We start from the raw sequence: 22,038 nt of genomic DNA on the forward strand, positions 1-22,038 counted from the left end.
CATTCAGTTGTGATCCATAGTTGCTGTATTTTAAGTATAATTGTTATATTGTATGGTAGTTTTGGTTATTGATTAAATGTACAAAATAGATGTAACAAGTGAAACATAAGAGAATTGGGAACACCAATTGGCGAAGTCGTATATTGTTTCTCGATGATGGTTCGGTTTCTCTGGAATTCAACGGGTTTCCGTAACGAAATACTAAAATATGTAGATACTGAAAATACACTGAAAGAGGTACAACTATAAGAATCAAAAATATTTGTTTGTACAATGATGTGTGTTAAGATGACTGGCCCGATCACTTTTAAAAATACGAACATTTGCGTTCCTAACCGAAAGTCTAGAATCTCATAAAAGAGATATTTTCGAACGTACGACAATCTTTTTTTCATCCTCAAATTGAGTAGAAATGAGTTTCGCGAATTTGTCTGTAAAAAAAGTGCACGTAACGGAGCTTGATTTCTTCGTTTCTCGTTTACTCTGTCCAATTACTCAAGATTAATTGATAAGCCTGAACACTTGGCGACGTACCGTGACGAGGCAAATACTTCCAAGCGTACACAGGCTTTATTGTTCTTCCGATAACTATAATATCCTGCATTGTAAAGAAACTTGTTCCTATAAGATGATTCCGACGAACCGATTGTTCCTTTCAGTGCTCAGTTGTTCTCTCAAGGCTACTTCCCTCGTTTTAAGATCACATCAGATGCACCTCAGTCTTGCAAACAACCACAAAAGGAACAAACAGAATCTCAGTTCAACTGTACATTTGAAGTAAAGATGACTACATAGACTACGGATTTAATGCACTTATGACAGACACATGCGTACAAAACGCAATTAAATAGAAATTCAGAGGAAAATGAATAAAACAGTTCAGTATATTTCCCACTCGATTAAGCCTTTCACTAGAGAACCACCAGTAATATTGGAAAATTGAAAAAGATCTTAAGACCATTTTAGGGTCCAAGTATCCTTGTGAAATCAACTGTGTCTGATCCGACCACGAAAAAAGAAAACCAATCCAAACATGCGGCCCAGTGTTCCATCCATGAGAAGCGTTATCTATTAGAGAACACACGGAACACGTTAACGTCTAGGCAACCAAAAAATTCTAATCTCATCGCGGCGCAGCTCGCGGCCACTACAAACGCACCGCCGCGTGCAGAGATCAGTTTCCTCGACCGCTGAGCCCTGCCACCTAGATTCTTGGCAACAAGGGGTGAGAAAAACGTCTTTGTTCGTGGATTTCCTCGGTTTCGGTGGCGGCGAGCTCCGCATTCTTCCGACAACAGGGGTCTTACAACTAATCGGTGACGACTTACTTAAAAGAAAGAAAAAAAAAGGTGTAACGAAAAAAAAAAAACGAAACGTCTCTGAACATTTTTAAGTCGCGCACCGGCATTTAGGTGGTGCATATATCCTTGGGGGCAAGAAGTCTATTTGATATTTATATTTTAATATACACGGGCCGATTATATTTAGTGTATTGTAATTATCGAATATTAACTGATATAGCCCCGGATTCCGCTCGTCCAGCGACGCGTCGACGACTGTACGTAATGGCGGTCGGGGTGATTCGGATGTGGGAAGAGAGAAAAAGAATGAGATTAAGCGTGGACGGTTGCTCGATGGACCAGCGGAACGACCGGCGTTAAGAACCACGATTTTCTGTATATTACTGTAGTATAATAATCAAACACTAAAGACTAATGCTTAAGGTGATCGATGGGAGGGCTTCGGATGCTGTTTCCGAAGCCGCGTATAAATGTATTTGAGATATTACGATATATTGCAAACCTGAAAAATCGAATACGAGGGAGGTAGAAAAAAAAAGTGAGGAAAAGTACGAATGCGAAAAATAAGTAAACAAAAAAAGAAACGAACGTTTTTGGTACGGTGCGACAGGGAAGGGAGAGAGAGAGAGAGAGAGAGAGAAAGAGAGGTACACGCAGCGGTACAGGCGTCTCACTGTGTTTTAAATGGTTAATAAATGCAAATGTCCGTGTTACTCGGCCGGACACTTTTTTGAAATGAGTTCGCTGTGTTTACGGCCTCCATTCTTTTATCATACGTTCTCCTTCATCTCGTTTCACGCGCATGCAACACCGGCGCGGTCCCATTTCCAAGGACAATGCATGTATCCTACGTCCGATCAACGTCTGATTAACGTCTGATTAATATTCGATGACGTCCGTTCAACGTCAGATGAACGTGAGATGAACGTCTATCGCGTAACTTACTTTATACTTCACGATTTCTCGTTTCATCGGACCTGAAATATACATGAACACGCTTTGTTCCCTGCGCGTGAAATATTGTCACTGTTCAGTGTTTCTCAATCGAATCATTACAGCAGCGGTTCCCAACCTAGGATACGCGTGCTTTGCGTTTTAGGGGTAAAAATGACTTATTTTCTAAGATTAGGAGGTACGATTTAAGAAAATTGACTGCTTAATGGTACGGGGAAAAAATTGAAATAACAGCAACTATATAAATTATAACCTATTTTCTAATATTAGGGGGTACAATTTAGGAAAATTGGCTGCTAATTGGTACGCAAGTCAAAGAAAGTTGGGAACCGCTGGATTACAGGATCGTACCGCCATGCTTCGTGTTGCATGCGGTATTTGAATAGACAGGCGTTTCCCGCGCCGCGTTCTCGATATCCGTTACGTTCGGTGTATAAAGATTCGTAAAACTTTCGCTAGATTTTTCGACACGCAGCGTTTAAAAAGCTCACGTATTTCAGGCCCAAGTATTTCTTCTACTATCCCATAGGTTTCTTCGAAAGCTAGTAATCCCTTTCCAGATTCATTTATCAATTGAGATTCCGTCATTTGTACGCGGTGTACGATCTCTGACACTGATTTCGAAGAGCGTCGGTCTATCGAAGGCACCTTCCATCTTCCTCCTTCATTCTTCAGTTTCTGTCGCAGTTCATTCTCACAACGACGATGTATCCGGACGTGTAACAGCAGTAAACTGTACAGCAGTAATATTTCAGTTAACGTCATTTATTTTTTGTTTCGCAAATATAGTATAAATATTAATTCTATTTGCACGAAGACGGAGAATTCGCCGAACAATTAGACAACGTCCAAATTCAAATTGACAGAAGACAATCGTTGTGTCGGCTGTACTGAGCTTAACTCAAGTGGATTCACCACTGGGGGGTTGTAGGTCTTGGATGGCATATGAAAGAAGTATCGCATGAATCCTACTGCCAAAAGGATATGCAGTCCAAGAATTATCGCTAAGTATACCACCCTGTATCTTCCTAAAAGTTGATCAATTGACTTTTTTAGGATTTCTATGGACAATTGTAATAACATACAAAGGACAAGCATATCCATAGTTTACCTGCTACTACAGGCAACAAAGATCCTACTAGAACTCCACCAGACAAGAAGGTTGCTAATACCACTAAACTCCACTGTAACCACCCAATTTGTATTGTCCACAGAAAGGCTACTGGAACATAGATGGCTAAAGAGTAACCATAAAGACAGAGGAGTTCCAAGAGGCCAGGTGTTGCATAAGACTAAAACAAAATCATTCTCTCTTAGATAAATCATTATACAATGTCCTTTGGAAAATACATGGAACTGCATTGAACCTCAATTAATTCTTCTTCCGTATTTCTCGTGCTAGTAGTCCATTTCAATGCACCCCACAATGCAACTGGTAGCAACCATGCGTACAAAAATATGCAAGTAGCTGCATGAGACACAATATGAAATTCATACTTCCAATGATAGTTGCTTGAATTTGCTGTTTGCAAATAGTTAGCTAAATTTCCGCTAACAGCTATAGAGAATACCAAGGTAATGCAAATCCAGAATGGACCGTAAAGATCTGGGTTGGGTCTTATGTGGGATATTAAGTAGTTGTCGCTACTATGTGGAATTATAGACCGTTTAATCCTCTCCACAACATCATCTGTGTTCACATTAAAGAACTTTTGATAATATTCAATCGTCCAAAAGTTACGAGATGATGTGGCTGGAACAGGAAAAGAAATATGGTTCAAGAAGTGTGTATAGACAGCTAATACTTTGATATACTGTCAAGATGACAGTACTGAATAGTCAGTTCATTAGCATTAACACGAATTACTACAAAAGTGAGAACCTTCACTCTTATCAGGCATTCCTTGAAGGTCCTCAATAATGCCGATACCCGTCGGGTCATTTGATAGGTTATTAAAACCTTGATGACTAGATGTGTGGACGTTCAACTGTGCTTGACCAATAATATTGTCTCCATGGTTTATCGATGGAAAGTCTTGAAATGAGATAAACTGCGAATCGCTGGATTCCGTCTGATTCCCGTCCATAGCTACGTACTTCGTACCTGTTCTTACCTTCACAAGTCAATTTGACAAGTACTGACAACTGCCAAATGTCCACATGTACACATCGCCAAAAGTATATCTGACTTTACTATACAACGTACTCGGTGATGAACAGCCAATCGCAGTCAGCACCATCTACAATCACTTACAAGTAAACGTTTGTTAACAGGTTTACGCATTACGAAGTTATTACAGATTTTTTCTGGAATTCCCGGGCGTCAGCACTCTCATTTCCTTTCTGGAAGTATTAAATTGATCGAGACATAATTTTCGGCTGCCTGTTCACGCCTTATGTTCTTTATATGCAAGAAATAAGTACATACTTTGTATTACTCTACAAATTATACGAGGAAGCATATATGAACACCGACTAGGTATTAGTCGGTGGTACTACAGTACATGTACGTAGCGTAGTTGATCTAGGGACATTCGATTTATACGTCAATGAACGGAACCTCGTTTGGATAAAATCCATGCAGCCCAGAAGTTTTAGCACCGACTAGATATAGAATAGACCTATCATCCAATGCTTTTTTCTGTCCCACGTTCATAGGGCTACGTAGCCCTGTTACCATTTTAGTGTCAATATCCGACGTTACCGATAAAGCATGAATTCTGAGTATTATTAGCACAAATGAAGTGTTATATATTCCATTCATATTACGTGTATCTATATGATTATCAGAATAGATGTAGTTTCATAAATAGTTTATCAAATCTACATGTGGGAGAATATATACACCGCTTTCATTAACATCTACATATTTATAATTTATATGGGAGTGTGAATAGTTTCACTGCCTATTGTATACGTATTACTCACTTATATGTAAAAATATACTATTAGTCCGATATTTGAAAATATGCATGCGTTCGTTGTCACTGTTAAACTGTTGTAATAACAATGGAATAATAAAATAATTTACTCAAATGTACATCATAATACATATACATATCCATAAAAACAATATTAAACGCAATAACTTTTTTGTACGCGAAGAAAAACTAATATAGGTCCGTCGGGATTCGAACCAAAGACTCCTATGTAGGCGGCGAAGGTGGTTTATTCTCAAAGATGGCGTACCTTCAAATTTGCTGGCAGCATGGACCTAATACTTAGGTCCAAGGTCTTCACCTCTTTAAAAAGAAATACCAACACCTTCGAAAGCTGTCTACCTCTTTCTAAAGTTGTGTCGTCCGGGTCCTCCGTTTCAGATTGATGCGCAGTCTATATGTCTATGCTATGACATTTACGAACACAATATTTTTGTATGTACAGCAAGTTGTTATAGCAAGCTTTAACAAAAATAATTTTCTGTTAGAATTAATGTATCTATATATTCTTTTTTTATCTAAACAAGATTCGCTATATGTGTAAAAAAAAAGACAATGTTTTTATCGACAGTTATTGATGCTCTGGTAATCTCTCCGAAATCAAGTACACAGGAGTGAATAGGTCAGCTTCTTTGACAGTTGAAACGAGACTTACCGGACCGCTTTTTAAGCAGAACTTTATACCGAGTCAGTATTTTTATCAAACAGTATATTTACAATGTATTTGAATCTGTAAAATCAAGAATCTTATTATAAAGGTAAAAAATTTTATTCGAGATGTTTTTAGATCAAGTATGCTTGTTTTTCACGAAAGTATGAGCGTATTAACGACTTCGTGTTTGCACTTCGATAAAATGAAAAATTATTGATGAGTACGTTACGATTAGAAGTCTTGTTTTTACTGTAGTAAACATGTATATTACTTTTTTGGATAGGTTAGGTAGTCCTGAAGGTGTGCCTATATCGAGTTTTGGAATGATGTTACAACAATCTTCCAAACTATTGAGGCTTCTTCACAATATTAGTCGCTACAATAACGACTGTCTGTATATTTTTCAAGTAGGATATGTGAGGAGATGTGCCAGTACTTTGATAACGTGTAATCATAACACAAGATACAAGTTACACATTGTAACCAATTCTCTTGGTTCAAACAAAGTAGGACATCCAGAGGAATGGAGATGGGTACTTGTTTCAATGTCCAGATCAATTTCTGTTCTCGCGAAAACTCAGAAAGAAGAGTCTGGAAACCTGGGTAAGCAGGATCAGGAACCACAGCAGACGATAATAGAGTTGAAGGAAGAGAATTTGGGGCAATTGAAGGAAAGAAAACTAGATGTCAAACCTGTTTCTGCCATTGATAGCCAAACTCAGAAAGAAAAACCACAAGATATTCCAGTGGAAGTTACAGAAGTTGCTGCAACAAAAAAAGGTTTTGATCTTTTGTATTAATTTTGTAGTGTCCTTGATACTTATTGATTATTTTGCTTTAAAATGTTCATTGTACAGAAATGTCTCTTCTTTTTAGCCAAAAAGAAAAAGGTCGACAGAGGCACTTCCTCGCTTGAACGTAATTTCATTACACCAGTCAGAGCTATGTCAGATTTTTTACTCAAGCCCTCTGATCTTGAAGATCTACCAAAAACCAAAAGAAGATCACCTTATGAGTTTGAACTACCGATCACTGTTTATTGGAGAAAAGATGTTGAAGCTAAGTAAGACAAAATACATTTGAATAAAACTAGTTTGAATATCTTACGATACTGTGCAATTATATTATGTTTCCTTTTAGAGCCCTGGAAGTTTGGGGATCGCGAGAAGCCCTATCAAAGGAACTTCTTAAGAAAGAGCTTGAGCAAAAAGCCTATCAGCAAAGTGAGGATTACATGATTTTATACAGTATCTATAATTGAATGTAATATCCACAATATTCTGTTATGTGTTTTTATCAAAACGTTCCAAGTGGAAGTTTGATTATCTTCATTGTTGAAAGGTCTTTCCCCATCTTTCAGGGATCATTTTCATGTATTTTTTAATATTGATAAATTAATTAGTATAAACATTCCTACCTACTTTTCATCTTAGACGTATTTACTGTGAAAAGAAGACTGAGAGATTATAGGCGAGAAATGGGTAGCAAGGCTGAATTCGTCCAAGACCAGGAAGGTCTTTTCGGAAGATCCGGCAAAGTCGTTTTGACTGCAATTGCGATGTAAGTTTCGCTTCTCGACCTTATTCGATGAAACCTACCTACTTGAACAATGAGTCATGTTCTTCTTTAGAAATGCGAGTAACTTTATATGTAAGCTATGTGCTTGGGTATTCACTGGTTCGCATAGTATGTTTGCAGAGTGTGTGCACTCTGCTGCAGACACTTGTAATCAATTAATATTAGCATATGGAATTCATAAATCAGTACAGGTAAGCATAATATATAGTATAATATACATATACATATATGTTGATAAATGTTTTTGTTGTTCAGATTTACATAAAATATTTCAGAATCCTAATCCTGACCACCCATACGGTTACACAAACATGAAATACGTTTCCTCCTTGATATCCGGTGTTGGGATCTTTTGCGTTGGAGCTGGCCTGTCAATTTATCATGGAATTCACGGCCTTTGTAATCCTTCGCCGGTAGAACCATTCTACTGGGCATACTGTGTGTTAGGTGGTTCTTTAGTATCTGAGGGGGCAACACTGTTGGTTGCAATTCAGTCAATAAGGAAAGGGGCGGAAGAGAAGCAAAGAACGTTTAAGGAATACGTACTAGCAGGACAAGATCCGTCCGTAAATGTTGTGCTCCTGGAAGACTTTGCATCCGTAAGTACTGAATAATTTTTGTAACAGATTATTAGAGTACTCACGTACTGAATTTATTCTAAACGTTTTTTTTTTGGTAGGTCGTTGGTATTACTACCGCGACCATCTGCATGAGTCTAACTTCGTATACCGGAAATTCGATGTTCGATGCCACTGGATCCATTTTGGGCGGCTTTCTTCTCGGCGGTGTAGCATCCTTTATAATTCACACGAATACCGCTGCCCTAATAGGAAGAAGCATATCTCAAGATGACCTTGATAAGATCAATGCAGAATTAGAGTCGGACATAATGGTAATGCTTCTTTGTCCTTATTATTATGACCTTGAAAGCTTGTATTTCTGTTTATTAATTGATCACGTATTAGGTTCGAGCAATTTACGATGTTAAGGGTATCGATATGGGTAATAATTTAATTCGATACAAGGCCGAAATTGATTTCGACGGAAGGGAATTGACAAGATCGTACCTGGATAAAAATGATCTAGCCGCGATGTTGAAGGTACGAATGCTTCGGTGTAATTATCATAAATTGACATATTATAATAGGTCATATTTCAAATTGTTTCGCTTTCAGGAAGTAAAAAGTATGGAAAACATCGATGAATTGGAGACATTTATGTTGAAGCACGGTGAATGCATCGTTGATATGGTTGGCGGTGAGATAGATAGAATGGAGCTCAAACTAAAGGTACTCCAGAAATGTTTTTTTTCCTTCACATCTTTATTATTAACATTTATTATCATTTTTTCTATGACACTTTCAGAAAAAACAGCCAGATATTCGACATTGCGATCTAGAGATCTTATAAACTTACTTCAGGGTAAGGGTATACAAAACCGTATATGGTATATATTTTGATGTAAATACTGTGTAATAATAATCATGACGCATTATGCATCATTTTAATAATGTTATTTATATAGAAATAATAAACGTGTCCTCAATTACGAAGAAAGAGAGAAATAAAGTAAATTAATGCGAATTTCGTGTTTTATAATTTATCATCGTTACATAATATCCTTAATGTGATCATAAATCTTACTTTGGTCCCAGCAGTTGGACAGTTCTCTGTTAATAATTAACAACAGCTACTGTACTCATAAAGAAGATGCAACTTCCAGACTCTTTATTCGGACATCCATTAATTTCAGTTACTCTATGATGAAAGTACCCTTTTAATACATGTCTAAGCGATAAAGCGACTGTGAAATTTAAGAGGTGTCCATCTGCAATTGGACACTGTCCTGTTGTCGTCAGGTTGCCATGAATTATCGATTCTTTCTGGACGCAACCGTAGACTGAACCCACATTGGATCATAGAGAACAACAAACCGTTACCATGGACACTTCCTGCTATTTACGACGGAAGTGGCACGAGTAGCGTCTCTTGGTTCGTCGCGTTTTTCGAGAGAAGCGTCAGACATGATCTGGTCTAATTACGGTGTCGGGAGGATCGAACGTTTTTACGCGATCGAGGAAACAATCAGATGAGTCGACCGAGTGAGAAACTTTCACGACGATGGAGTACCATGAACGTTCCTCGGAGAAGGGATGCAAGCTTCTCCGAGGAGTCGTCATCCTCGACCAGTGAGAGCACTGAACAGCCGTCTTACACGAAGAACACTAGCACACCTTTGCGAAACAGGTGGTCGGACGCGAAAGGAATCAACAGGTCCTCGCGGAATCAACGAGATGAGAGCGAAGACTCGGAAGGGGAGACCGACGAGAAGGAAGTGGAAAGATCAAGAGGGCATAAAAAAGCTACGCGTGATGTTCGAGGAAAGCGACAAGATGATCGTGAAAGAATCGCTCGGAGACAGAAGGCAAGACACGTTCCTCGGGGAGGACGAAAACGCGAAAGAGGTTATGAGGGGTCAGAAAATGATAATCGGATGGCGTCGGGTTCTTCCAGCAAACGCTATGAGGAAGGGGATACTGATCGCTCGAAACGGAGACATGAAGGTACATCGATTACACCATAGCAATTCTTAAAAGAATAATCAACTGATAGGTAGTTTTGTAAATGCAAATTTTTACATTTCATTTACAATTGATACATTTTTTTACCCTGCTCTAAAAACACGTATAACATGCGTGTAGAAATATGCATCATAAAAACGATAATACTAATAATAACAGTGATGACAACATCCGTATAGGAAATTTGCAATTATGTTTCACGAAAACTCTGTGACAAAAATCGTGATTTTGCTATACAGGGGAGAACGAACTGCCGATTACCGAGATCTTGAAGAGAAGCCAAGAGAATGCGCGTACGAAATACGAGGGTCAGTCACCTCTTTCGGAACTGACCACAGATAAAATCTATGTTCAGCACCGAGACGGTTTCAGCGCTATGAAAATTAACAGATCAAAGAGTTCTCAGTTCTCGGGACAGAAATCAGAAATGGCGGGAGGCAATGGCTTCGTTGAGAACCGAGATTCTCCGCCCATAAAGGTGGCCATCACGATTCAATGGTTTTGGAAAACTACAGGCCTCGTGTTTCAGGGTATTTTAGGTGGCATGGCCCTCATGCATTTTATAATGGCAAGTCTCTGTCACGTAAAACCGCTCCAGTGTCTTCGATATTATTACTAAACATTTCTTTAAATTCTACTGCAGTTGCAAGTATTTTTCAATCCGTCCTTGGAATTCATCGAAGACCACTCGACGATTTGTGAAATTTACACGAACATCTTTTCCTTCCTCATAACTCTGTGCGTCGTGTCGACTCTCGATAAGTACGATACGCAATTTTAAACCTTGAAACAATTTAACATTCGTTAAAACCTTTTCTGTCACTTAATTCAGGTTCGATTTCGCTCGATTCGACGTGGATCACCTGCGCGAGATCTACCTCGACCACAATATAGCTGTAATCGCAATTCCGTTATACTTGGTCGTGTTCTGCCTTCATCAAGTCTGTTCCAAGGTTGACAGTCAGTTGGGGTTGGTGCACTATTACAGTTCAAATTACAGCTTGTGGGAAAACGTAAGTGAAATGTTTACAGTTTCAAAATGTGTAGGAGAAAAAGAAATCGGTCGATCGCGTAATGAGATGTCAATGATTCTTTTTCTTTTGATTCATATAACGTAAACAAAGCTAACTTTCACGCTCCACCGTTTACAAATGAAGTGTTCAATTGTTTTCCGCATTTTTTATTTTAGGCTACTGATGTCCAGACCCTTCTAGTCGATTTAAACAACTGGCAGAGGATGTCGCTATCAAAAGACGTTCTCGCGGTTGTTGCCTGGTTGTTTGTTTCTCTGGGTACCAAGGACGATTCATTTCTGATACATCTGCAGTCCATGCAAAAGTTCACGAGCAACGCCGAGTCCCCAAGACAATAAATCTATATTTAATACGTTAACTACTGTTCTTTTCACATTTAGCAATTCAAGACGACTGTGAAATTGTTGCCTTTGTTATCGAAAATTTAGGTAGCCCATTTATATCTATGTGTTTTCTGCAAACAAGAAAAAGTGGAGAACGTTAGCATGCATTGCAAGTTTAATGAAATATGACTCACCTGAAGTGAAGGTAACATCTCGGTGTGTACGTGTGCCGGATCAACGTATTAACAATTCCGTTTGTACTGTATCCAGGTCAGGAAATATGTCGCGTATGATTTCAGTTTTTATTCGTAACAGAATAGGGTCTGATATGTACAATATTTATAAAGTTCTTCTAAATTCTAACAGATAATACACGTACATGTAATACCAATGAAGACAATAACATTAAGAATAAAATATAACATATGGCGCGATCGTACAATAGTAAAATATGTCCTTAGACTTTGTCTCGAGCACGGCGCGAAGCTGAATCGACAATTGCGCGTAATCACATTTTGGCAACGTCAAATGCGTTGGACATAAAGACACTGTTCCTTCGTTTCTTGGTTTTAAAAGGATAGAAAATTTCACTCGAAACCTTAACACTTGCTGTCGCCTATGGGTTTTTCTTCAACCCCGTTATGTTCTCAAGTCTTCAAGAATTTCTTTCTTTTTGGAAAAAAACTATCAGAAAACCTTGTAAAAGTTATCGTTCCCGAGGATTATTTTATAAAAACCAGAACTAAACAAACAGTTATTTTCACTATTTAACCCTCGGAAAGTGGACGTTTTTGATAATCGAATAAACGGCGGTACCTGGGTCCAGAATGGAACTTTTTAAAAATATGCTGGTCTGTATTGTGTGGTTCCGAAATGGACCCAGACACCACCGTACGAGGCTGAAGGAATGTATTACATCGATAATAAAGTAGAAATGTCATTCCCTTCAACTTCACGAAGCTTTTGCTTCGTTGTGTTTTATACCATTTCGTATGACGCAAAATGTATAAAATCCGAATTTTTGCATACAAATAACGATCGCCCGTCGCAATCGTCGAGGCAACGCGTCGCTGGCTCTCGTTGCACGACAAACTCGTCATAAATAATGTGCGAAGGCTCGTGTTAACCTGCGAAGCAACAGATAAATATATAAATACTGTACGTACATTTACAACGCTAGACGTATCGTTCTCCGCGCGGATTTACATCGCCCATAATTTAAAATATCTCTGGACCTTAACAACGCTATTAATTTCATCAAGGCACTGTTTACAGTTCTGTCCGAAGTCAACGACCGAAATTCGAATCGTCCCCTCGTCCACGGACTCTGTCGATAATCCGTTCTCCGGGCGAACGATCCGTAAGATTGGCTCCAGCCTTATCGAATAAATTAGGACGAAAACCAAAGGCCTTGGGAACGAGCGAATTGGAGAACGTGGACTAGGGGAAGATTATTTTACGTCGTTATTCGATCGATTTTTTTCTTTTTCTTCTCGTGAAAAATTGGGACAATTCGGTGGTCCTTTCTTTTTTATCGACAAATGGGGATTTTATCCCCGAGGAACAGCGCCGTGGCTTGACAACGACCGTCGGTACGTCAGTCGCGATTTTACTGGCTGAGGGCTCTTCAGAGCGATCATTGGGGAAAAGATCACTTACAGGAATTGTTAGAGAGTACTTTCTGTCCACGAAGCGTCGCTTCACAGACGCGCATTGAACTAACAAATTTCTGTCCACGACGTGTAGAGAATGTTTCGCCTCAATTATGTCAATTATAAAAATATCGAGTGTAAAAGAGGACATGACTCCGGTTGCACCTTTATATTCACAGAAGCAGTAACTATGGAATGAAAAGATTTTTCTGTTACATTCTTCTTGCATACTTTCATGATCATACAGGTGCATATGCATGTTTTCCCATTGCTTGAACAAATAATGGTATTTTACTCAATTACTAATTTCAGTAATGTCGTCTTACATTGCACGCAGCATGGAAACGTGCCTGCAACCGATGTCTATGAAACGACACCACGCTTCGTGGGCTACAGACGCCTTTAGCTTGTGCGGATTCGTGACGGCAGTATACAAAGAGACAGCTTAATTTGTAACGGGGCGAAAATGATCGCCGCTAGTAAAACCGAGTGCCGTGCACTCGTCGCATGATACATTCTTCAAAAAATCACGTGACACCCACCGAGTGAGAGAACACGCGCGAAACATTTTCGATCACTGTGGTCTTTGGTCGACAGTCCCCTTGGGAGGAGTATAGCGTCGAAGTGAACACGTTCGAAAGGACCAGCCGCCGAAGACCTTTTTCTTCTAAATTCGTCATGGGTACAGTTACGAGGACAATGGCATCCCCGTGGTGGAGAATGGAGCTATCCAGATAGTCACTGGGGAGGGAAAAGAGGATCTGTCTGTTGGCAGAGACACAGCTCTTGCTCGACAATGTTCTCGCCTTTCCTGGTAAAACGGAGAAGTAGGGGCCAGAAGCACGCCCTCTGGGAGACAAATTGGAGAGGATTGGGACCACATCGTGCGTGTCTCCCATTGATTCGACGGATTTCGGTGATCCGGTTCCCCTCTTTTCAACGCGTTTACATTTCGCGAAATCCCGCGTAACGGGGACTAGGGAGCCGATTCGACGAAGGGGGAGGGAGTTCTCTGAAGACATCCGTGGTTGCGGTAGCCCAGGCGCACGCATCGCCCCCCTCCCACCTTTTCGTTCGGTCTTTGCCCCGTCGAAACCATTTATCCGTGGCTGTGGAAGGTGGAGGGGACAGGAAAGGGGAGGATATATACGTATCACGCAGTCTAGCTCTTTTGTGACGCGGAGGAAGAGTCAGAAACGAAGGAAATCCTGTACGGCGAACGACGAGCGGGGACAAGTCCCCTTTGGACGCGACGGCCGTTCCTCCTGCCCCTTCCGCGGCGACGATCAAACGGCTCCTGTGTCGTTCTGCATGTATCTGCACCACGAGCGGCCGTTGTTGTTGCTCTCGCGGACTTGAAGCAATCCTCAGTCGTCGAAGTCGTGCCTAAGCTTTATGTAGAGGCACGAGCCGAGAACGATCCCGAACAGCTCCAGCACCGACAGACCGAGACCCACCGCGCCCAGAATGATCAAGTGCTCCTTCGTTGTCTCCAGGAACTTGTAGATGCAACCCTGATAGGAAGAAAACGGGCTCTTAGTACTGGGGAACCTCGAACTTTCCAGGTTTCCATGGAGATGATTGTTGCGTTTCTTAACAGAGTGTAATGAGTAGACTGCGGATTTTATGCATTTATAGCTCATAAGGATCTGTGACATACAACAATAGACAAAACTTCCATTGGATCCAACGAGTTTTTTATTTTATTTTGAACCCAATAAGACACTTGCGAGGAAAACTAAATTCCTATATTTGTTCCTGCCTGTACAAATTACTTTGGAAAATTTCGTTTTGCATGAAAATCCGCAGGCTAGTAATGAGGTATTGTTTATATTAAATTTGTTGTAAGATGACGACCCTTGAGATGGATTTTCATCTTTGGGAATAGGCAGAAGTTACAGTGGGGAATAAGAGGGCTGTGGAACCACTGGAATATCAATATTGGTAAAACATCCACACAGTACTGGAAGTCAGTAACAGTTCCAGTTGAAGACTTCCAGTACTGTTTTAATAAGTGGGAACAACCTCTCCAGCGGTTTGCGATTTCCCAAGGGAACTATCTTGAAGGGAATAATGTTGATTTGTAGATAAGTTGACAGTACAAATTTCTACGCCATTAGTCCTGCTACATTTCTGACAGGCTTCGTTTATGGTATTTTATTATATACCACCTAGTGCATTCCCATCTAGCAAGGGAACTTTGGTACCCGGCATGTTCTGATATTTTTTTAAACTCTGCGGGTTTGTAGGGGACCTCAATAGAGGCATCGGACAATTTTTCATTTTTGCTGGTATTCAAGTTTTCAGCTAGAACCCACCTCTTAAATGTTAACATGTGTTTTTCTATTTCCCTGTATATCTTGAAAACCGTATTAGATATAAAAAAAACTGCTACAACAAAAATTTAATGGTTTCTCATGCTCTATAAAAGGGTGTAATGAAATTGCCAAAAAAATGTTTGTATATTCATTTCTTTATTTAAATAACAAATTTCTAACAATTTAATTGCACACAATTCATAGACCCTAAAAAGCCACTAAATTTTCATCGTAACAGTTTTGTTATATCTACTATAGTTTTCAAGATATACAGGAAAACAGGAAAACCCCTATTAACCTTTAAGGGATGGTTCCACCCCTAAGAACCGAATACCACCAACAACGATGAATTGCCCGATGCCTCTATCGAGGTCACCTACAAACCCGTGGAGTTTAAATAAAATCAGAATTTCCGAGGTACCTAAGTTCCCTCTCAAGATCATACAACCCTGAAGAGTACGCGTTTCCAAAGCAAAACCACTTTTCATGCATAACTGGATAGACAGACATCCTCGAGAAGACTGTTCACGTGTACATTGATGTCTCCCTTTTCATCGGAACTTATCGACAAACGTCAGCTAAACAACGTTACCAACGGGTGAACCTGTACGTTAGGTTTTATCGCACGTTGGCTCGCATGCTCAAGTTGAATATTTCGAGCGCTTCTTCGATTAATGGAACCCCCTATCTCGAGTATCGACGATCCATTTTTTTCCATTCGCCCCCCCCCCCCATCGATCCCCACCGATGGTTTCGCGGCAATGAAATCAAGAGGTTTTTCGGATAACGAGCTACTTTTTCTCGAGCCTCACTCGTTCCTCGAGTTTACGGTCGCCATTGAATCGAGAGAGCCCCCGTGGCTCGTTACAGCCGTGGGTCCTCGAGGAATTAAATTGGAACAAATAAACGAGCGGGATAACCGGTAAAGGAAACAGATCGATAAATACCGTGTAATGGATGTTCGACGGGTGATCCCTCCTTCCGCAGAGGTGGGTCGGTGTCTTGCAACAGCTATCGGGAACGACGCTGCCATCCTTAAGGACATCCTCGTCCTTGTGCCACTCGCTCACCAGCCAGTCCTCGAATCTCAGGGCTCCGCAGCATTTGAACTGAAAAAATTTAACGAACCGATCTCTCGATTTATTCCAATTCTGTTTACAATATCCTACCCTCGAGTTCGATTGGGAAATTGTGAACGTGACGGTTGTCGAAAGGTATTAAGGTATTTTGAAAATTGTGCCAATAGAGAATAGAATTCCTGATGGTTCTAATTCGTTTACGCGGAGCATCCCACGATGAATGCTGTTTGATGCAACTACTGAACGGTAGGTGATAGGGCAAAAATATAAGGAGACTTTTGTTGAAATTTTATTATGTAAAATGTCACTGGGAAACCAAATTTTTTACATTCAAGTTTTCGATGTCACAGTAAGGTTGTTTTGTATTTTTGTTTAAATGGAATGCTATATTTTTGTTGAGGTAATTTTCAAAATGTACGCTGTACTTGCTTTCTTTCTGTACTTTCATAACAGCAAAAGAAAAATATAGAATTCTATTTAAAAGCACGGGATAACCTTAGTATGACCTTGAACAATTTAAGGTAAATTTTTTCAACGGTCATATTCTGTGGACAATATGATGATGAAAGTATCTTTAAATGGGACACCTTGATAAAATTGAAAGTAAACCAAGATAAAATTCACTGTACGTAAAACGGCAGATTTCGTTATGAAAGTAATATTTTTGAAAAAATATTAATGGCATAGTACGATATATTCTATTACGAGACCATGAGAATAATTTGTATTAGGAAAGAAACATGGTGGGGAAAAGAATATTTTCTTAGATATTGCGTATACCCAACGTTGGGAAGAAATTGGTTAAATGATCGGGTATCATAAACATATATTTTGCACAGATGGATCACTACAATTCACTTTGCTTCCATAAACTGTAATTTTCACATCGATATAAAGATACCTGCAGAAATTCTATATACTTTTCAATTACGTAAATTATAGATTTGGATGAACATAAACCACGTATAAAATATCAGAGGTATGTATCCTTTCGGCCATTTTTACACAAAATGATAGACTGTCAAAACTGTTAAAATGCACAAATTGTAGAGTGTAATATTCGTACCAAAATAATTACTTAACACAATGTTTCCATTCGCCTATTTTTATATAAAATGATAAACTGTGAAAACTCGTAAAATGTACATCGTAGAGGGTAATAATCGTACCAAAATAATTACTTAAACACAATGTTTCCATTCGCCCAAAGGAAGAAAAAGAAACTAAACTCTCGAACAGTGTGGATTCACGGCGAACGTAAGAAAATTCTGACAGGAAATAAATTGTAGTACGATGATGCAACACATGCATCAAGAACGAAGAACAGAAGAGATCATAGAACCGGAACACCAGTTCCACGATACATTGTATGTCCATGGTTTTTAACCTTCCTAGTTCGCTTTTTCTACATAAGGCAGGACTTGGAAATGCATTGGTAATATATAGGGTGGACAAAAACAGAGAGAAAATTTTAAATCGGAATACCTTTTCATATAGCACAAATTCAAAAAAATTAAGAGTTAAATATTTATTTACTGATAAAAGGAAATTCATTTGTCATATTTTCAAAATAACGACCTTCAAAACAATAAAACAATAACTTCAAAAACAAATAAATATGTGCAAATACTAATAAATAATTATCAATTTCGAAAATGAACTGTTATTTTACAGGAGATATTGCAGTATAATGCCACTGTGGCTGCAAGTTACGCTAAGCAACGCATCGGCGACTGCATCAAAGACAGCAGCCACGGTGGCTTCACGAATAAGCCAGAAGAAGCCCTTGCCCCCCTCCCCAGAGGGAAAAAAGTGGCCTTTTCCTTATTCTAGAGGAGAGAAAATTGGATCTCTATCCTCCACCTAGAGAATAAAAATAATAATATGAAATTTTTCTTAAGATAAATTTTGTCACCCCCCACCCCCCGACTGATAAGTTGACCCATAGGTGACTTCACGCGTTGTACTGCAATATTTCCTTTTAAATTAATTTTCAAAATTGCGAATTATTCATTATTATTCTCAATTATTATTTTTACATTTATTACACGGTTACGACACACCATAGACACAGAACGTCACTATTTTGAAACACGATAAGTTAACTTCCTTTTGCAAGCGAATACATTATTTGGTTTTCCATTTTGTCGAATTTTAGGTATACAAACATCTTTCGATCTAAAGTGTTCCCACCATTTTTGTCCGCCCTGTACCGTGCACCAAGTTCAGGGGAGGGGGAGGGGTTTGCTCCGTTTGGCCGTTACAACTGGGGAATAATGTATCCACGAGAGCGCATCTCGAGAAGTAGCATCGGAGTGTGTTTCGACGTTGTGTGCACCGTCGAGGAGGCGTCCTCTCGACGATGATTTGCTTCCCGCGGTGTACTCGCGGCTCGGCGGCGCGGTGGCCGTAGTCGGCATAAAGAAAAATGGTTAGGCGATATCAAGCCAGCCCGCAGCTATTTCGCGCGGAGCGGAATTTAACGACGTCCTCTCCTTACCTCGACGCTCGAAAGATACCGTGGAAAATAAGAAAAGGGGGAAAAGAGAACTGGGGAGCATTCGATAAGCACGAATCGCGAGCATATGTCTTCTGAAACTGTTTCGTTCGAGCGAATTCTGTACCGAGCACTTACGAAGATTGATCAGGTTTTCAAGACCGTGGAGGATGACAGCTTCGACTCTTCAGGTGCTGTGATATCAGGTATAGACTGTGAATATAGACACTGTTGGGTTGAGGTTCAGAAATACAGTGGACTTTTCATATATGTAGGAGAATAATATTGTCGGAAGTGGCTATATATCGAGAGCCCCCTCCATGATAAGTTCTGTTGCAGACCCGACCCCAGCGCAAGAGCTTAATTGTACTGGTGGGGATGGTATACGCAACGTGGTGGGAGTAAGAATTTTGTGCGTGAAAGTACGTGTGGAAGGGAAGTGTCCCGCACGGCAATATACGAAGAGTCTACTGTACTCTGAAAGTTAGGGAATGTAGGGGCAAGATCGTTGAATAATCGAACTTTTTTGTAGTTAGTCGAGTTAATTTATGTTGCTCACGATAAAGTGGGCATAATAATGTACAATAATTGTAAACAATCTGAAGGATGTGGAGAATCTGGAGAACGCGAAGAATGTAAATAATGCGAAATATAGTACTATATATACCATGCGAAGGATGTGAAGTTTGTGGAAGTTATGAAGAATGAGAAAAATGTGAAGAATGTCAAGAATGTACAGCATGTGTAACATGTCAAGGATTTTAAAAATGTAAAGATTGTGAAGAATGTAAAGAATGTGAAGAATGTGAAGAACGTGAAAAACGTAAACTCCCGTAAAAAATCTAAATTCCGTCTAATTTTCAATCCGAATACATAATCATTTAAAAGTGCGACGGTGTATAACCATCTGTAGGGTACAACCATCGTAAGCTAGCTTTAGTTTTGGATCACTCCGTGCTCAAAGGGTCAAGAGACTGTAGACGAGAAGCGTACGTGACTCGTAAACGGCGAAACAGTAGCGGTTTCCCGGCTCTTCACGACTAACTGCTCTCTTCCCTCCTCAAACTTTCGAACAAGCAATCCTTCTTCCGGTCGACTCGCGGACCATTCTGTCATTCCGAGGTTGTACTCACCTCTATCTGCATCTGGTCGATCGCGGCTGTTTCCCTGCTCCACACGGAGTAGTTGTCGAGGAAGGTGCGATTAAGATTCATCTTCAATTCAGGGCCGACTTGCTCCTCGTAGAGTCGCGCCAACGCTCCGACGCCCGCCTCAAGCACGAACACCAGCATCACCATGAACACGTACTGCGACGAAAAATGAATGCACAATTATAGTTTGTAATCGGGGGAAAAACTCACGGAAAATATTCGATCGAATGGAGTCAGGCATGATCGCTACAAGAACTATTTTTACACGTATGAGAAATGTAAAATACAGTGATTCCTCGATGACTGCGAGACCAGAAATGGCGTTAGTGCTGACGATATTTGTAAAATCCTAGTTCGGACGATAGCCACAAGTCTAGAGATTAAGAATATCTTTGAATTTTGTGTTTCAGATGACTACAACGTCTGATATCAATTCTGCCACCCGGAGAGATATTTTTTAAGGCGGTCTCTTCACGGTGGTCTTATTTCAAGACAAATGGATATTTTTCCTCATAAAAAATATTTTTATATTCCCAAAAGATGGTCGAATAAATCTAAAAACTTGCAGAAGGATAAATATGTAATACTTGTACCTTTTTTAAATTCTCAAAAATGTAAGTTTTTTTAGCCGCCACACTATGGAGACCCCTTAAATGGCACCATTAAATGGCACTATTCACTAAAAAATTTCTCGTCAGATGATTCAAGAATATTCCTGAACGAACGAAGAAATGGAAAGCAAAACAGTCGTGAGCTGAAACCGCTCGCGGAATTCCCCGCGATTCTCAAGGAAATCTTTGTTTGACGTGTATCGCGTGCCGCGTCGATGATCAACGGGCAAAGTGTTCAGGAATAATCAGGAAGTTGTTCGGGCGCGTTAAAGCCGCAAAACGCCACGCGAAGCGTTTTAGAATTTTCATGAATTTAAATCCGGAGCGCGTCGGCAAGCTTGCCCGCATGAATATTCAAACCGCGAGGGTTGGGTAGATCTGATCGTTCCGACGAAAACTTTCCCAGGGTGGTGAAGAAGAAGAGGATTTTCGAAGAGATCTTGTTTAGCCTTATTTGGTAGTTGGATGAAGAATAACGTCACTGACGTATCTATAGTATAGTTAAACTTTTAACCCTTTGACGAACATATCTGATAGACCGACTTTGAAAAAAAGGAGATATACGATTTGATGGGTATCTATGCTTTTTATATGTACAGCGAGTCACAGAAGTATTTGTATCTTCGCAATTCTTGAATTTGAATGATTAATATTTTTTAACAATATGCATTCTGAAACGTTTGTCCATAAGGATATATTGTGCAATAACTAAGCTTTCGAGTGATGTAACATTAATTGAAAATACAGTGAACTCTAACTTCTATTTGACTCCAACTCTAATTGTGATTCCACAAGGATAGAGCTGGTACGACTACAAATACTTTTGTGCGCTTCATTTATATTACTAGGAATTGTTATTTTTCAATAAACGACGCATCATCCGAAAGCTTATTGTTATTGCAGAATATATATTCTTAAAAGAATTATTAGTTATTCGAATTCAAGAATTGCGAGGGTACGAATACTTCAGTGACTAACTGTATGTCCAGGTATTACTCTACAACAGATGGACCAATTAAGATGAATCCTTTGCATCTTCTAGAGCAGGGGTTGGCAACGCCATAAATTTTTATACAAAATAACTTTATGTATTAAAACTTTATGCAATAAATTTATGTTGCATTAATATTGTCATATTTAAATACCTTATACTTTGACTGAAATATGCCCTCCTAGTGAAAAAGGTTGCCGACCCCTGTTCTAGAAGATGTTCTTGCAGTGATCCTGTTTGCAAAACTGTTTACAAAAAATGTATTTTTGTCTTTACAAGTTTGTGTTTACCTGCAGCGAATTATTTTTTTGTCTGGTTTTTCCATTGCGTTACAGTGAATTTTTATCCGTTCGGCGAGCCGACAAACACATTATTA

At 39.5% G+C, this 22,038-nt stretch overlaps 4 protein-coding genes across 5 annotated transcripts in view; 2 read left to right on the forward strand and 2 right to left on the reverse strand.

Annotated features, from left to right (window-relative positions):
* Positions 1-3,004: 3,004 nt before the first annotated feature.
* LOC107188381 (protein YIPF1) lies at positions 3,005-4,415 on the reverse strand. Its single transcript, XM_015576664.1, has 4 exons — positions 4,138-4,415; positions 3,623-4,008; positions 3,367-3,547; positions 3,005-3,283 (listed from the first exon to the last, which is right to left on the reverse strand). Exons 1-4 carry the CDS (start codon positions 4,340-4,342, stop codon positions 3,093-3,095), a joined length of 963 nt encoding a protein of 320 aa, XP_015432150.1. The 5' UTR covers positions 4,343-4,415; the 3' UTR covers positions 3,005-3,092.
* Positions 4,416-6,172: 1,757 nt separating this feature from the next.
* LOC107188234 (zinc transporter 9) lies at positions 6,173-8,891 on the forward strand. The gene is made up of 10 exons (XM_015576498.1): positions 6,173-6,626; positions 6,723-6,909; positions 6,987-7,069; positions 7,280-7,406; positions 7,477-7,615; positions 7,700-8,023; positions 8,104-8,316; positions 8,390-8,524; positions 8,600-8,713; positions 8,790-8,891. The coding sequence occupies exons 1-10, from the start codon at positions 6,173-6,175 to the stop codon at positions 8,832-8,834; spliced, it is 1,821 nt and encodes a 606-aa protein (XP_015431984.1). The 3' UTR covers positions 8,835-8,891.
* A 622-nt stretch (positions 8,892-9,513) lies between these two features.
* On the forward strand, positions 9,514-11,378 carry LOC107188632. The gene is made up of 5 exons (XM_015576954.1): positions 9,514-9,988; positions 10,246-10,574; positions 10,650-10,768; positions 10,839-11,019; positions 11,196-11,378. The coding sequence occupies exons 1-5, from the start codon at positions 9,514-9,516 to the stop codon at positions 11,376-11,378; spliced, it is 1,287 nt and encodes a 428-aa protein (XP_015432440.1).
* A 275-nt stretch (positions 11,379-11,653) lies between these two features.
* LOC107189103 (CD151 antigen-like) overlaps positions 11,654-22,038 on the reverse strand; it is a 120,171-nt gene continuing 109,786 nt past the window's right edge. For both annotated transcript variants that reach the window (XM_015577559.1, XM_015577569.1), the window contains 3 exons: positions 20,043-20,216; positions 16,281-16,442; positions 11,654-14,529 (listed from right to left, as the gene is read on the reverse strand). In XM_015577559.1, the coding sequence (XP_015433045.1) occupies positions 14,383-14,529; positions 16,281-16,442; positions 20,043-20,216 (483 nt within the window). In that variant the 3' untranslated portion in view covers positions 11,654-14,382. The remainder of the gene's footprint in view (positions 14,530-16,280; positions 16,443-20,042; positions 20,217-22,038) is intronic.

The sequence above is a fragment of the Dufourea novaeangliae genome, unplaced genomic scaffold, assembly GCF_001272555.1.
Source record: "Dufourea novaeangliae isolate 0120121106 unplaced genomic scaffold, ASM127255v1 scaffold16, whole genome shotgun sequence".
In the NCBI taxonomy this organism is placed as follows: Eukaryota; Metazoa; Arthropoda; class Insecta; order Hymenoptera; family Halictidae; genus Dufourea; species Dufourea novaeangliae.

Coding starts and splice junctions, on each gene's coding strand:
- LOC107188381 (XM_015576664.1), bottom strand. CDS start 4,342: ATGGACGGGAATCAGACGGAATCCAGCGATTCGCAGTTTATCTCATTT. Junction 3,548..3,622: donor CGGAAGAAGAATTAATTGAG/GTTCAATGCAGT, acceptor ATTTTGTTTTAG/TCTTATGCAACACCTGGCCT. Junction 3,284..3,366: donor TTTGTTGCCTGTAGTAGCAG/GTAAACTATGGA, acceptor ATCAACTTTTAG/GAAGATACAGGGTGGTATAC.
- LOC107188632 (XM_015576954.1), top strand. CDS start 9,514: ATGAGTCGACCGAGTGAGAAACTTTCACGACGATGGAGTACCATGAAC. Junction 10,769..10,838: donor GTCGTGTCGACTCTCGATAA/GTACGATACGCA, acceptor CACTTAATTCAG/GTTCGATTTCGCTCGATTCG. Junction 11,020..11,195: donor ATTACAGCTTGTGGGAAAAC/GTAAGTGAAATG, acceptor TTTTTATTTTAG/GCTACTGATGTCCAGACCCT.
- LOC107188234 (XM_015576498.1), top strand. CDS start 6,173: ATGTTACAACAATCTTCCAAACTATTGAGGCTTCTTCACAATATTAGT. Junction 6,910..6,986: donor AGAAAAGATGTTGAAGCTAA/GTAAGACAAAAT, acceptor GTTTCCTTTTAG/AGCCCTGGAAGTTTGGGGAT. Junction 7,070..7,279: donor GCAAAAAGCCTATCAGCAAA/GTGAGGATTACA, acceptor TTTTCATCTTAG/ACGTATTTACTGTGAAAAGA.